This window comes from Lissotriton vulgaris, chromosome 11 (genome assembly GCF_964263255.1).
Source record: "Lissotriton vulgaris chromosome 11, aLisVul1.2, whole genome shotgun sequence".
Taxonomy (NCBI): Eukaryota; Metazoa; Chordata; class Amphibia; order Caudata; family Salamandridae; genus Lissotriton; species Lissotriton vulgaris.
In genome coordinates this window covers 155,658,963-155,674,721 of record NC_141699.1, presented here as the reverse complement: position 1 = coordinate 155,674,721, position 15,759 = coordinate 155,658,963, and the positions used below count along the sequence as shown (strand labels likewise).

Sequence of the window (15,759 nt, the reverse complement as noted above, 5' to 3'; positions counted from 1 at the left end):
ATTTTCAGTTTGTTAGCCAATTAATAAGGACCCTGTTCGTTGAGAGTTTTATGGACAAGACAGCAGATTTTAAAATTAATCCACTTCTTGACTGGCAGCCAATGGAGAGCCTTCAAGCTGGGTGCAGAGGGAGAGAGAGGGGGAGGTTTAAAACCAGTATAGCAGCTGTATTCTGCAGAACCTGAAGCTTAATTAGGAGTACTTCGTTTATGGACGCGACTAGGGCATTCCCATGATTCTGGATCAATGGCATACGGGAAGGTAGTGGGATCCATTTCAAGATTTTGGGGAGGGCATGCATTAGCCCATAGTAGGTGCGTGCTACATGATTGACATGGTCACACATGGAAAGTTGATTGTCAGTCATTACGCCAAGGTTGTGGGCTGTTACCTTCGGAAGGGGGCAAGTACCCAATGTAGAAGGCCACCAATCGCTTGAGCATTACCAAAAAGAACAATTTCCATTTTATTTGCGTTTAGGTGGAGGTTGTTAGTTAACATCCAGTTGTTTATATCCAGCATGCATTGAGAGAATCTATTATTAGTATCAGCAACATCAGATCCGAGAGTAATTAACAACTGCGTATGTTATGTGTTATGTTATGTTAAAAGCACTTATTAAGCGCACGTACACCAACGGTTTCTTGGCGCTCAAGTGAGAATAAAGGCCATGGCAAGAGGGAAGCTCAATCAGGGTATGCTTGGGTAAACAGCCAGGTCTTAAGCTGCCTCCTAAATTGGGTAAAAGAGGACGAAGACCTTAGCCCCGCATGAAGAAAATTCCAGAGTTATGGTGGAAGAACAGAGAACCGAAGTCCGCCGTACTTCTTCCGTTTGGCTAGGGGCATTTGCAGCAGATTGAGATGAGAAGATCTGAGGGTACGAGAGGGAGTGTAACAATGGACACACTCCGAGATGAAAGCCGAACCATTACCATGTAATGCTTTAAGAATAGTGCAGCCCATCTTAAAAATGCACTGCTTGCTCGCATGGAACCATTGTAAGCTTTTCATTAGTGGGCTGACGTGATGCCATTTAGGCTGATGAAAAATCAGCCTGGCCGCCTCATTTTGAACTTGCTGAAGACGACGAAGCTGGTAAGCTGGAATGCCCACTTATAATGAGTTGGCATAATCCAGACGGGAGATCACTAAAGCCAGAATGACCGCAATCATGGCTTCCCTGCTCAGAAATCTGCTGATCTTTATTTTCCGCAACTGAAAGAAGCCAATAGAGACTACCGAGCTGATTTGGGCTTTCATAGACAGATAATTACAAATAATAATCCCCAAACCCTTTGAGGAGACAGCTGGTGTAGGGGGATTACCAAGTTTAGGGGGCCAAAAATTGGAGAGCCAAGGGTTAGCCAACCCACCGGTGAGGATAAGCTCAGTTTTCTCCGGATTCAACTTCCGCTGGTTGTTATTCATCCAGTCACTTATAAAAACATCGGCGTACAACAGTGCGTCGAAGCCCTGGGCCTTGATAACTTTGGCCAGAGGGGATACATATAAGTTGAAGAGCGTAGGGCTCAAAATGGATCCCTGGGGGACACCCCTGTTGATAGATTGGCTCTTGGAGTTAAAAGCACCGATTTGAAACTGGAAGTTCGATCACGCAAGTAACACCTGAACCAAGCCAATACAGGGCCTCAGACACCCGACTGCCACAGTCGCTCCAAATGGATGGAGTGTGAGATGGTGTCAAAGGCAGCCGACAGATCCAAAAGGACAAAGATGGCGGAATTTTCGGTTGTCCAGAGAGAGTGTTATGCTATCCACCACTTCTAGTAGGGCTGTTTCGGTGCTATGGAAGGCCCCATATCCTGACTGAGAAGGATCTAACACTTTATTGTTTTTCAGGTGTTTGATTAATTGCCCATTTATAAGTGACTCCAGGATTTTACCGAACAGGGGAAGAAGGGAGATTGGTTGATAATTGTTTGGCAGTTCAGGATCTAAGGTGGGCTTCATTAGTATGGGTCTAACTATAGCCTCCTTCCACCTGGCAGGTACCGAGGAATTTAGTAACGAGTGGTTAAAAAGTCTAGTTAAGCTTGAAATAACAGCTAGACTGATTTTTGAAAGAACCTGAGAGGAAACTGGGTCAGTGGGAGAACCCGATTTCACCCTCTTATGTGCCAGGGTGACTTCTTCCAGCGTGAATTCAAAGAATTCATTAAGGGTAGTAGCCATCAAAGAGCAATTGTCATCTATTCTCTGAATTGGCGATTGAGTGGTAGTGTGGGGAAACTGGCTGTCGATACTGTCAATTTTATTTACAAAGAAGGTAGATAGAGATTCAACCCACTCCTGTGAAGCTAGTTATGGGGGCTGAATAGAAGCATGGTTTGTAAATTATTTCAGAATCTTAAACAATTGTTTATGTGAAATGGAGGCTTTATTAATTGTTTCTCTCAGGTAAAAAAAATTGCAGAGGCAATGTGATCTAGATAACGCCTATGTAAAAATGTATAATCATTTCGATCAATGAGGCTTTTTGAGGGTCTCCATTTACGTTCGGCCTTCCAGGCCGCTAATTTTTAGGTTTTGCCTGGCGAAAGCTGCGCTCTGCGCAGCTTTTTCGCGCAGGCGAAAACCTAATGAGAACTGTAGGGTGCTTTGGAACGGCCCCCGTCATTTATTGGCTAGCTCCATAAATGGAGCATAGCCATTGGACGATGGGCCTGTCCGTCAATGCCGGACCAGATTCGGGGGCGTTCCCGAGATTCTTTGGCTTTTGCCGACGTCACGCGACGTCAGCCAAAAGCCGGGAACGCCCCCGAATCTGGTCCGGCATTGAAGGCACCCGGAAGAAGTCCAGGTGAGTGCTTGCTTTAATTTTCCGCTGTTCCCACCCCCTCTCCTGCTCGCAGCGTCTCCCATCCCCGTTCCCGCCCCCCTCCCGCTGGTGACCGTGCTTTCCTCTACAATGCCCGTTCCCGCCCCCCTCCCGCTCTCCGTGTCTCCGGGCCCCCTTTCCCGCTCTACAATGCCCGTTCCCGCCCCTGTGTCTCCGGGCCCCCTTTCCCGCTCTACAATGCCCGTTCCCGCCCCCCGTGTCTCCGGCCCCCGTTCCTGCTCTACAATGCCCGTTAATCTGCTCTGCTGCATAATTTAAATTTTTTTGCCTCATAATTCCATTGGCTTCCATGATCCTGCACTGTCGACCCTCCGGAGAACCATTGTAAATGATGAATTGTGGTAGTTCCGCCGCCGCCCCCTCCTTCACGCAGCCGATTCTACCCCTTCCCGCCCCCTGCCGATTTTACCCCTTCCCGCCCCCTGCTTCCACCCTGTATTAAAACGTACTCCCTGGTGGGTGGCGCGGCTGGGGGTGGCTCTGTCGGGGGTGCCCGCCTTCCACTCCTCCTACGGCTCCTCCCCACTCCTTCCCCGCCCCCGGAGCCCGGACACAGACACAGCGCGGCGGCCGCACTCCACCCGGACCCGGCTCCTGGCCCCCTCACCCTACCGAAACGGTTTCAGCAGGTTTCCGGGGCCCAACACCCCCGTCCAGCAGGTAAGAACGGCACCCCGGGAGGGAGGCGGGGAAGTGGCAGAGTGGCCTACTGCTCATGTGTTTCATGGGTTGGTAAATAGTCAAATATGTGATGTATCCGCGTCACCCCTGTGCCCTGTAGAGAATACAAGATGTGGCTTTCCATACAACCTCAGCAGTCCTCAAGGAATGTGTATTCTAGTCGACGGGGTTCCAGTGATACTCTGAGGCCCCTGACAGTTCATCTTATGTATTGTTGATGAGAGGAGGACAGTAACAAGGGACTCTGAGCACCGGGATTGGCAGATCCATCTTCGGGTTGGCAGAGAGAGGGGAGGTGGAGGAAGGCCGCCGTTGCAGCCCGGCGGGAGGGGACCCAGAGCGCACAGGAAGGCCAGCGAGCTTAAAGGCTGTACAAACACGGCACCCCAGAGAGAAATATCTTTATGGCGTGTACAATTAATAAAGTGTGTACCCGTTCCCGCCCTCCTCCCCCTCCTTGCAAACTATAATGAGGTCCTTGCGAATCCCCCTGCTTGCCCCTACCTCCCCGTCCAACTAGCAGATGAGAATCTGTGGATTCATCCTTCACCGCTAATGTTTACTTTATGCTGATGATTAGGTAGCGGCTTCCCACTGGAGATGGAGTATATTAAGAAACACAAATTTCAAGCAGTAATTGTCCGTGCGAGCGCGCCGCATCTCATTACAGTCGAGGCTGTGAAATACCGCACGCGAGGGGGGTCGCTGACACCCCGTGCGACCCTGCTGAGCCGGGCGCGATGGAAATGGCTGCCTGTGCTGTACTGGTCCAATTTGCTTGTTTTTGGAAATTTCGAAATCTTTGGGGATGCTGCATTAGTGTCAAGGAAGCTTTTGGGAAAAGGAAGATCCTATTTGAGTATGTACAAAAGATGGTTTGAAGCCACACTAGTTCAGTTGAAATTGTGAATATGTTGGTGTACCCAAAAATTACACATACCCAAAGGTTACACATAACTTTATCGAAGGGCATTCGCATTAAGGTATCTGCTGGAGTTGAGGAGAATAGGCCTATCTACTTTAGCAATTTTTTTATTTAACTGATAAAAATACAGGGGTCAATTCACAAACATTTTGAAAAAGGTTGGAAATCTACACATCGTAAGTCTCCTCTTGTTATTTGCATGTATACCCCACTTGTTGAGTTGCATAGCCCCCCAGCACCCCTCCCAGCATGGTAGTTATTCAAACCCTTTCCTGCCGTGGAAACATTAACTTTATGATCACATTTAAATGCGCTTTTATAGTGGAAAGACTCATACAAAGTGTTTGTGTACACAAACTACGTTGTGATTTTGAGGCCTTTACGAGTCGTCGGTAACAGTGGGCAGGCCAGAGAAGACTTGGGTAAGGGGCCTGGCTCTAGCAGCCAAAACGAGCTAAGCCATCACCCTCGCTCCATCTCGCTCTCTGCCTCGGCTTTCTCTTCCTTGCTCTTTCCATCCTTCGCTCTCTATGTCAGTTTCTCCCTCCTCGGTCCGTTTCTCTCTTTTCACCCCTCCTTCGTTTTCTACCTCCTCGGTCTCTCCTTTTGTCTCTTTCTCTTCCTTGCTCTTTCCATCCTTCGCTCTCTGTCAGTTCCTCCCTCCTCGGTCCGTTTCTCTCTTTTCACCCCTCCTTCGTTTTCTACCTCCTCAGTCTCTCCTTTTGTCTTTCTCTTCCTTGCTCTTTCCATCCTTCGCTCTCTATGTCACTTTCTCTCTCCGCCCCCTCGTTATCTCCCTCCTCTCTGTCTCTCTTTTTGTCTCTTTCTCTTCCTTGCTCTTTCCATCCTTCGCTCTCTGTCAGTTTCTCTCTCCTTAGTCTGCTACTCTCTCTTTTCGCCCCCCTCGTTATCTCCCTCCTCCTCTGTCTCTCTTTTTGTCTCTTTCTCTTCCTTGCTCTTTCCATCCTTCGCTCTCTGTCAGTTTCTCTCTCCTTAGTCTGCTACTCTCTCTTTTCGCCCCCTCGTTTTCTCCCTCCTCCTCTGTCTCTCTTTTTGTCTCTTTCTCTTCCGCACTCTCTCTCTCTCTTTGGCTCTAGAATGCTTTGCTGAGGCTCCTTTGCTCTGCCTTTCGCCCTCTCTTCTTAGTTTCTCCACCCAGCAGTAGCACCTGCTTCTCGGCTCTGCTTGCTTTTGGCTCGAGACTGCCAGAGGACCTCGAGCCGAACCAGAACAGGGCATCTGGGTCGAACCTTCTAGCCCACCTCTAGTTTTTGCATGTTCACCCCACCTACCATCTCCCCTCAACCCCTCTCCCCTCCCCCAATCACCTCCCCTGCTGCAGCCCCTCTCAGGTGACTGTTCTGCCACTAACCCAGTTTCATATTCGGTTACAAGGGGTCAATTCAATGCCATTTATTTATGTTAAAAAAAACCCATAAATAAAAATAATGTCAAGAGCAATGCCAATCGCTCTAACTTTAACAAAGGCAAAACCATTGCATTGTAAATGCTTGTTCTATTTTTAAATCAGGAGTGAACGAGGGTGAGGATTTGTGAAAACGTTTAACTTTTTTCTTTGGGGCAATTTTGTCAAGGGCCTGACAGATAGCAACTTCTAGCAGATTGGCTGCATCATTAGGGTGGTTAAGATTAAACAGCAGGGGAATGATAAAATGTGAGGAGAAAGATTCCAGATTTATTTTATTCCAGGGCCTACCCCATATTGGTTCTGTTACAGAGTCTTTTTTGCAGGTAGATATGATCGGTATATCGAATTTCAACAGGCAGTGGTCAGACCAGAGAACAGGCAGAGGTGGGTCAACCTTTACATTGGCAGAATTTGTAAATAAGAGATCTAAGTTGTGGCCGGCTATGTGGGTGGGACCATTCACTGTTTGTTTAAGCCCCAAGGTGCTTAAGCTGGAAATGAGATCAATTGAATGTGGGTCATTGGAGAGATCAATATGATAATCCCAGTAGCAGAAAATTATCAGCAGCCATATCACGAGGGCGATCATTTCCTTGAGAGGACTAGAGAAGTGGGCTTTACTGCCTGGGGGGCAGTAGAGTATAGCTCCCATCCAGGATCGCTTAGATAGGCTGTTAATTTTAAAGATACAAATTTCTGCCCAGTCTGCACTAAGAGTATCAATTATAGTAAATTTGGTGTTGGCTCTAAATGCAATGGCTAGACTGCCACCCCTCTTATCATTCCTGTCCACTCTACTCAGCTGGTAGTCATGGGGGAAGGCTAAGGAAATGTCAGCGGCGGAGGACTCATGGAGCCAGTTTTCCATGATGAAGAAGAGATCTGGTTTCTCAAAATCAAGTAGAGTCCAGATTTCTATGTCATGCTTAGGGAGGGATCGAGCATTACAATATAACCCTGTTATGTTGTTAGAGTTAAACATTGAGTCGTTATTATCTAGCCTGTTGTGGCTCGTTAGAGTAGAGGATAGACCATCTTGGCTCTCTATGGTGTGCATTGTGTGGGAAAAATTGATATTTTGCTCAGAGGGGGGAAATGGAGGTCCTGACTCGTATATTGTAGGTTGGCCATGTGTGTGGAGATCACCAGGTGGATGTAGATAAAAGATTTGAGGTATAATAGAGAACGGGCAGTGAGGCAGGTGGCAGGCAACGGGTGGGCGGGCGCAGACGGGCTTGTCTTTGGTGCGCCGCGCTGCGAGCCCAGACTGCACGCCTCTCTATAAGCCGTGGGAGTGGGAATGTGAATGAGCAAGTGAGAACATGAGAGTTAGAGTGAATGAGGAGATAGAGACGAAGGCTCAGATTATCAAAACTTTTACACAACGTAGCGCAGGACCCAAGGTTCCTGCATTGTGTGAGAGGGAGAGAGCAAGAAAGAGTCATTTCCAATGCTTAATTTGAGCCGGTGCTTTCTGGTGCTTAGCACTTGCACTTATTTCTCAACACCGGCACTAATTACAGTATACCACATGGTGAAGCTGTATGTTTAATTATGATATGCGCATAACAGCACTATTTAATAATTCATCATCCATTAAAAATTACAATTCAGACTACTCCACGACGTTCTAATAGCTTTGATGGCTTGGACTAGTCTATATTGTCACACTTGTAGAGGTAGTTAGTTGGCCAGTAGTTCAGTTGGTACTATTATTGGCAGCGCCGGAAGGGGTAATGGGTGGTGCACGCTGCAGTGGCTTCCTGATAAGGGCCCTGGCCCTTCCGTTTTTCACAAATCAAGAACTGGTCATATCTACAAATATATGGCACTGCCCTGCTCTCTCCCTAGTGATGGTGCACAATTAGTCTGCCAATCACCACGCGCACACTTGTGTGCCATAGTGCGAAGGTGTCTGCGTGAGCCTAGCATAGGATTTGTACTAGGAGGGTGCCCCCTCAAATACAAAATACTATGCTTTAACGAACTTTAAAACTTGCCCTACTTCAGATGTGTGTTGTACAGTTCAGCACACTTTCAAAGTAGGCAACGTTAGGGAAAATAAAAGCTTTGCACTGCTTTATGTTTCTTTCAGGCAACTTTCCAGCACAAAACAAGTTTTGTGTTGGAAAGTAAATAAAAAAATATTTGGTACCGGTTTGCCTCGCTTTTGTGACACAAACTCAGTGCAACATGTTTGTTATTCTGAGTCTTAATGTGAGGGAACTCAATATGGGAGGCAATTTGTGAAACAAATGGTATGAACTCCTGTCGGGTACTACAGCCCACCACTTTCAAAGAACACAGGCCGTCGCTGGTTTATGCAATGACCTTACCTAGCAGGTGGATGTAAATTGTATGTACCTCTCTCGCTCTGCCATGTCTCTCTCTTTCTAGGTACTCCATCTTAAATGTTTTGGACATTGTTCTCCAAAGTCAGTCCTGGAGGGCACGATGCAGGCCAGATTGTTAGCATATCCCCATTTAGATACATTTAGTTATCTTAAAATCGGACATGCATCTGGCTGTCCAGGACCGACTTTGTAGAACTCTGGTTTAGACGAATAAGATACATGCAGGCGGTGATGAATCTAAGCTCTCACCCTGTGGTGAGCAGGGGGACTATTTCTAGAGAGGCAACAGTCACTAGTCAGTTAGGTAACTCCTAATTGATGGCAATAGGTTGGTTGCACATCTTCCTCTGGTTAATTATGAGAATTCAATTATTATCATTACTGCGCTCGGAGTAGCAAAACAGCAGTTCTTTAAACCAAACATGGTTCATTTGACATTTAGACTTTTTAGCTCCAGCTACTGTGGCCAGATCATCGGTAGGTTTGCAACAGGCTAACACCAAGGCTGCAATGTTATCATCATGAGATATTTCATCCAAACTAAGTCTTGGATGAAGTTGGATGAAGGTGGTGGTGCCCTTCTAATACCAGATATGTTGCACCATTGTCTTCGGTTTACTTGCCTTTTACAACAGGCCAGGCCATGTCTAGCTCTGGATTCATGTCTATGAGTAGAGCACTGTTGGATGTGTCAGACTGTGGGGCAATGACGCAGCAGGTCTCTTTTCTTGGTTCCTGTACACATGACACACTTGTGTACGATGCATGGAAAGTTGGACTCCATCCTGTCTGAGTAGAAAGCTAGAGACTCCCTACCATCCTCCGAAAGGTGCGGTTGTCTTTCTTGTGACCAACACGACTTCTAAATTCTGTGCTCTTTGAAGCTAATAATTGTAGAACACTGACAGGCCACAAAACCTGAAATTGACCACGTCTAATCTGCAGAAGATCCTGGTGGTGACCAGTAGATGAGATCAGATGCATCCACCAGGGGTTGAAAATACTGTTCCCTGTAGATTGCCGACTCCTGCCAATGTGCTGATAACCAGGTGATTTGTTTTGTTGGCCTGCTTTGCTATGTTATGTTTCATAACCTCTCATGGTCCCAGAGTCTATCAGAACTTTGGTGCCCCTTACAGTCTCCTTTAGGAGTCAAAGTGGTCTGTTAATTCAGGACCTTGTTTCATGTTGTTTAGCGGTGGGTTGTGTTGGACAGTGGTTGGCAAGGTTAGGCTAAATAAAAGTATTGTTTAATGATGGATTACATTTAGAGCTGCTGGTTTTCTAGTATTTATTGTTTTGACATGTCCATCTGTATTTAGCCATAAATGTTTTCAAATGTATTTAATCCATAACTGTATATTTTAACTTGAATGCCCGGCACATTTCAATAATATGAACACCCATTGATTTTAGATCAATACGCTGGTATGACAACATGCACATTTTAGTATCAATCTAATGCACAACTTTGTTTGAGCCTTGTTACTATAATTTCTCGATACTAAAGTTTCTCTCTTTTTTAAAAACTCCTTTACTTGTCAATCCTCACAGGTATTCGCCTGGCAATCGTGGCTGATAGTATTTAAAATCACTCAAAAAACACATTGATTTGTAAAAACAAAAACATTGAACCTTAATTATATTGCATTTGGCCATTTGTATCATGTTTTGCATCTGTGAGGAGCATTGCAGGTATTAATATATGTGTGTTTATAGAGCACAAAACTAGCTGGAAAGCATTGGATCATTGAACAAAAATAGCCAGAGGGCAAAGATTCATTCCTAGATGTTAGAGAGTGTGGGTATGGTATAGGTCGGCTCCAATTGAGAGCGGGTGTGTGCCGAAGGTTTGTAGTTTGCAACGATCAAAGGGTGGTAAGTTCGGCAATATATCTGGGAGTGGCAGTCTCAGCGGATCTAGATACAGTGGTACAGAGTAATATGGCCCCCTTAATGGATAGGGTAAAGTTAGACCTAGAAAGAATGAACAATTTGCATTTATCTTTAGTGGGCTGTACTAACGTAATCAAGATGCTAATATTGCCATTTTTTAAAAACTTTTTTAGGTCGATCCCGTTATTTTTCGAAAATAGTTGGTTGAATGCACTCGAGACAATCCTAAACAGATTCATATGGGCACAGGGAAAGACACGGAGGGCCTAAAGGTTCATATCCCTGCCGAGAGAGAGGGTTGGGTGGGGCGCACCAGATTTTAGACTATACTACTGGGCAGCTGCCATACAATATATGCAGGGGTTGTTGGGCGGCGGTGGTACCGACCAAAGAATTACGAACTATTCCACCAAAATCTATGCTGCGGTTCTAGGGGCGGAGGCGGAAAATTGCTTTCTAAATTGTACTGACTTCGGATACTACAAAAAGACAAAGTTTAAGACAGTAGGGGCAGCTATCAACATCTGGAATGCTCTTCTAAAGAGATCTGGTCTGGGGAGATTTAATTGGTATACCAGGTTGTAAAAAATAGGTCCTTTCCAGTAGCAGTCTTTGCTGATGTGGTAATTGCAGGATGGACAGAGAAGGGGATTCAACAGATTGGGGACGTGATGGATTCGGAGGGACTCGTGCAGTTTTCAGATTTGGTAAATAAATTTGAAGTAGATAGGCGGGACTTTTTAAAATATTTGCAAGTGAGGAGCTTTTTAAACACCAAACGGGGAGGACCGGCGGGCTTCGCCAAAATTGAAATACTGGAGAAAATTAGGCTAGGGGGGGATTGCACTATCCGCAGTTTCTACGCAAGTCTTATAGAAGGGAAAGCTGATGATAGAGAGAAATACAGTAGGAAGTGGGCAGAGAAACTAAACGGAGAAGTAGGCTGGTTTGAGGAGTCCTTGGACTTGGGGCGTACAGTTCTTTGTTCTGCCCCCTTACAATCACAACATTATAAAACGCTATATTCACTGTATTTTACACCAGCAAGAATAGCAAAATGGGGTGGCAAAATGGGGTGGCACTACCGGTACATTGTGTCCACGCTGTAATTCATTAGAGGCAGATATGATACATATATTTGCTACCTGCCATCAATTACACACTCTAATTAGAGATATAGAAAAGTTCTTGGATCTATCCTTAGATATTCAAACAACGCTTAACCCTACGAGAATACTAGTAGGGATAGGACCAGAGGCAAATGCACCGCAGAGAGAATTTATGTTCATCGCTATAAGACCACAAAATGCGTAAATAAATCATGGATTTTTTTATAGGACACATACTTCCTATTATATCTACATTCTAAAGGGACTAATCCACAATTGCAGTTAACTCACTGCGCGCTGTGTTGGCTGCAGCATGATCAAGGCAGCAGGGCTTGTGCTCCCAGTGTTAGCCGCAGCAGTGACAAGGAAGTGATTGGTAGGGCCTAGCCCACTGATTTTTTCTGGACAGCACACAAAGGCACTGGGGAACAGAACTGAGTTGGGAAGAGGAAGTGATTGTGGGCATTCATGGCTCACCCAGCTACAAGCATCAGCCAGTGGGATAGGGATGTGGATGTGGTGGGGGGAGCTCTAAAGTTTAAGAAGCCTCTTTGTAAGTTAATCTCTCATGCCAACCACGGTGAGTGATGGCTTCCCCTACTACCCACTGGACCAAAATAGAGTTATCGAAACTCATACCCACCACAAGTCCCTTAATATAATTCCCATGGTGCACACTCTCAAACATTAAGCACAGTTCTTTTTGAATCTTTATATGCATAATCTTGAAGTTATTAATCAGACAAGAGTGTATCTCTGAATCCATACAGAAGGAACGCACATGGTACCAGCATGTAGTTGAAATGTACATTTTAGCTCATTTATTTTGCATAATTTGAAACAGAAAGAATTAATGGACGTTCTAAAGGGCTCAGCTATCTACACAAAAAAGCACCTCTCCCATAGTTGGACAACATTTCAAAGACTACTCTCATTTCTTGATTTTGTCGTTTTATATAGCACATAGAAGGCCAAATAGACATAGGAGCACTTTACAAATCAAGCAAAAGTTACAATATGCAACAGTGAAATGCAAAACAATGTAGAGATCAGGCGCGCAACACCCATTGGGCTCACGGGACTTCAGACACCGCCCCCCCCGTCGTTTGTGTCAGCCCGGGCTGACACAGCTTTGCGGGCTGTCGACGATCTAATTGCAGCCGCACCCGAGTACTTAACAGGTCTGTAAAAGACCATTTACATGTAAATTAGGCTTTTGTTGTGTTTTAACCCCTTCTTTCAGTCACTCTGTCTATGGTTCGAATAATGAGCACCCCCCGAAAAATTGGTCAACCCCCCCCCCCCCCCCCCCCCCCCCCCAACCGACCCGCCCCCCCCCCCCCCCCCCGAAATTTGGCTCTAGTTTCCCGCCTGGTAGAGATTTCCAGGAGCCATGTGTACAACAAAGGGAATTACAAAGAACAGAGAAAAGTAAAATACATTTGGTATATTAAAGTGGGAGAAATAATAACAACGAGACGGCAAAATAACAAGATCTGGCTACATTATAAAGTGCTCAGCAGTTAAAGGAATGTAGACACTAGTTTACAGCTTTAGAGCACAATGATCTTCATCAGGGTCATGCAATGGAGAAAACTCTTCTGGAATCCTGAGGCATTTTAAGTAATCTAACAAACCTGCACTTTCTATGTTTTTCCTTATAATTGACAATGTGATCATTTTATTCCTGCCTGTTGAATTACCTTTATAACTGCGTTCTACACTTTCTATTTAAATAAATTAAATTGAAATTAAAAACTATAAAGGAACCTGTGTTTGTTCGTCAACGTTTTGAGAAGAAAATGTTGCTACTATATAAAAAAAAAGTACAAGGGCTGTACAGTTCTGAGGGTTTTAACAAAGCTAATGCAAGCATTAATTATGTGTACAGTGCCTTATCTAATCTTTCTAATCTTTCAGTTGCAGAGGAACATCAGCAATATGAGAGACGTTCAACTGCCGGTTCTTGTTTCTCAAAATCCGGAAGATTTGCCGCTGCTCAACAGGTCTGAAAAAAGCACCCCTAAAAGCGCGCCGTGGTGTGTCTGCGATATGTGCCAGAATATGGAAGAAAGGAAGGAGCAGCTGTGTTGTCGAAAGAGCAAGGGCGATTGCATCACCACTGCCCCGCACTTTGTACGCCTCGTCCTGTCTAGGCCGACGCTGGAGTTCATTCTACTCTACAAAGAGCCTTTATTGGACTTGCACAGCGCCGACATCAACGACAAGTTGCGACACTGTGCGTATGAGCAGTACATCCTCTGGCGGTTCGGTTCCGACGAGGTTGAGACCTATGCTGTAATACCAAGCTGCTGCAAACAGATAATTCTGGAGATGTATCCAAGCACAACTGCGTCAGTAGACCCAGAGCCTCCAAAACCAATCACTTGTAGATTGTGCTGCTAATTGCCCCTCATTTTAATAGCATTACAGAAATAATAAGATCATCAGGATAAAATATTTCTGTCTTTGAGCCTTGTGTAAAGGTTGGTGGAGCAGAGCATATGCCAAAAAGTGCCAGATATCCCACCCACAATATTTACAGTGCTTTTCATGTCAATGCACTCTTAATATAGTAGATGGGACAGCTCTACTTTTTGACAGATGTCCCTCATCCACCCAGTTCAAAATAAGAATGTGTTTTATATTGTAAAACGTTCTTAATTCGGTTCTTAATAAGGCATTGCCCCCAATCAGCTTGGCCTCCCGTAGTGCTTCTCTACTTCCTGGGTGCTGATGCTGAATTACCAATCATGTTGTGACCCATACAACACTCAGTAAGTAGGCAAAGACCGTGAGAGGAAGATGCCCCACATGCCAACTATTTATTTTTGTTGGCAAGATAGGTTGAGCTAGTTGGCACACAAAGTTTTCATTCCTTTTCTGTAAACTTTTTCCACTTCCTTATCCTAGTAGTTTTTTACAAGCAGCACCACTGCCACTCTGGGTATAACCTGCCATGATCTGCATGGTGGGGAGTGGTAGGGTGTGGGCCTGTAGTGAGGGCAGGGTTCTAATTGCACCCATTGCTATGTTAGCATAAGCGTTTTAGAAGTTTAACGCCATGTTGTCACTTTGCCGCTTTTTTTGCACCCAACACTGTAGGTAGCTGTTGTTGCAAGTTAGAATGCTTTATTTTCTTCACCTCCCTAGACTTACACCGCGTGCAGAAATCTTCAAGGTTAGAATAACAATGTATGCTGTGATTCAGGTTGATCAGCCCACGCTCTAGACATAACACACACACAGCTGCACCCAACCGAAATCCAAGTGCTTTAATATTGCATTGCATGCATGATTCGAGCACTTGGAAGAATATCCTTTCCAGAGACAGAGAGCTTTGCTGATCCTGAGATGTGATTCACCTCTGCTGATCTTGGAGGTATGGGGTTCCCCATTGAAGCCTAAGAGACCTTCTATTATTATAAAACCTAGTTACTGGCAAGGGGAGGGTGGTACACAAGGCGCTATAAGGACCTGTTTCTGCTATCATTATAACATGATTTCTTCCTTTGTGTTTTATGGAATTGTAACAATGCTGTCTGTTTATTTCTAATCATATGCCTGCTTAGGTTAGCCAAAATACTGCATCTTAGAGCACGTAGTTAAAAATAAACATTTTAAACTTTTCTGTGTCTCTGATTACTCACGGTGTGGAGTGGTATGAGAATAAAAACGAAAGAGTGTTCTTGATTCCCACCATTCCTTAGAGTACCCTAAGTCGCATGTTTTGGGTTGTCTAATCATTGGTAGCTTCGATCTAGGACGGAGAGCTAATGAGACACTGACGCTAGTGGGATAGAGGTTCTGGGTTCTGAGATGAGTTTTTTGGTACACCACAATTCACTGAGGTTCTGGTTTCCTGAACAGTTATGTGCATGAGCAGAATCCCTGCAACATAGCGCACCTAACGTTTGGTCTTCTATTCAAGACACTCGTGTAGTGCTTACATCAGTCCACAACACCCTCACTTCTGTTTCCGGTTAACAGTTGTGACGGATTGACCTTCGTATATGGATAAATTATAGGTTCATTCAAGCTTGAAAGGTTTGTTCTTTGAATTACTACCGGTTTGTGCTACACCTAATACAGGTTGTTTTTTCTCTACTGTGTCCACATGGGTAAAGTTGATATCACCTCGCATAGTCGGGTACCCCTTTGCAATCATTTGACGGCGTTTGGAGTGCCCGGTGAATGCATGGCAGTTCTTTTGGTAGTGAGTGCAGACGCTACACACCCATTTGAGCTTTTCTGCTCGTGGATTACGTTTCTAGCAGTTAACGCAAACGATGGTACGTTCCATACTTACACTCACTCTGCCGTGCCTGCTGTGTATACACCAAATAGGACACAGGAGATTCAGATTTCAGCTTGGCAGCATCACGTTTGGTTTAATGGCGCCCTTCCCCACGCAGTGGATGTGGTTTGGTTAGGTCCCTTGTCAATTCCTGGGGCCATTTGGCCTGTTCTGGCCGGGCTCACTCTGCATCCACGTTACATTGC

The 15,759-nt window shown here is 45.3% G+C and overlaps 1 protein-coding gene across 1 annotated transcript in view; it reads left to right on the top strand.

Annotated features, from left to right (window-relative positions):
• Nucleotides 1–14,885, top strand: part of LOC147679439 (P2X purinoceptor 7-like) — a 512,498-nt gene extending 497,613 nt beyond the window's left edge. The window contains exon 13 of the mRNA XM_086943008.1: nucleotides 13,177–14,885. Within this exon, the coding sequence (XP_086799134.1) occupies nucleotides 13,177–13,662 (486 nt within the window). The 3' untranslated portion in view covers nucleotides 13,663–14,885. The remainder of the gene's footprint in view (nucleotides 1–13,176) is intronic.
• Nucleotides 14,886–15,759: the final 874 nt, after the last annotated feature.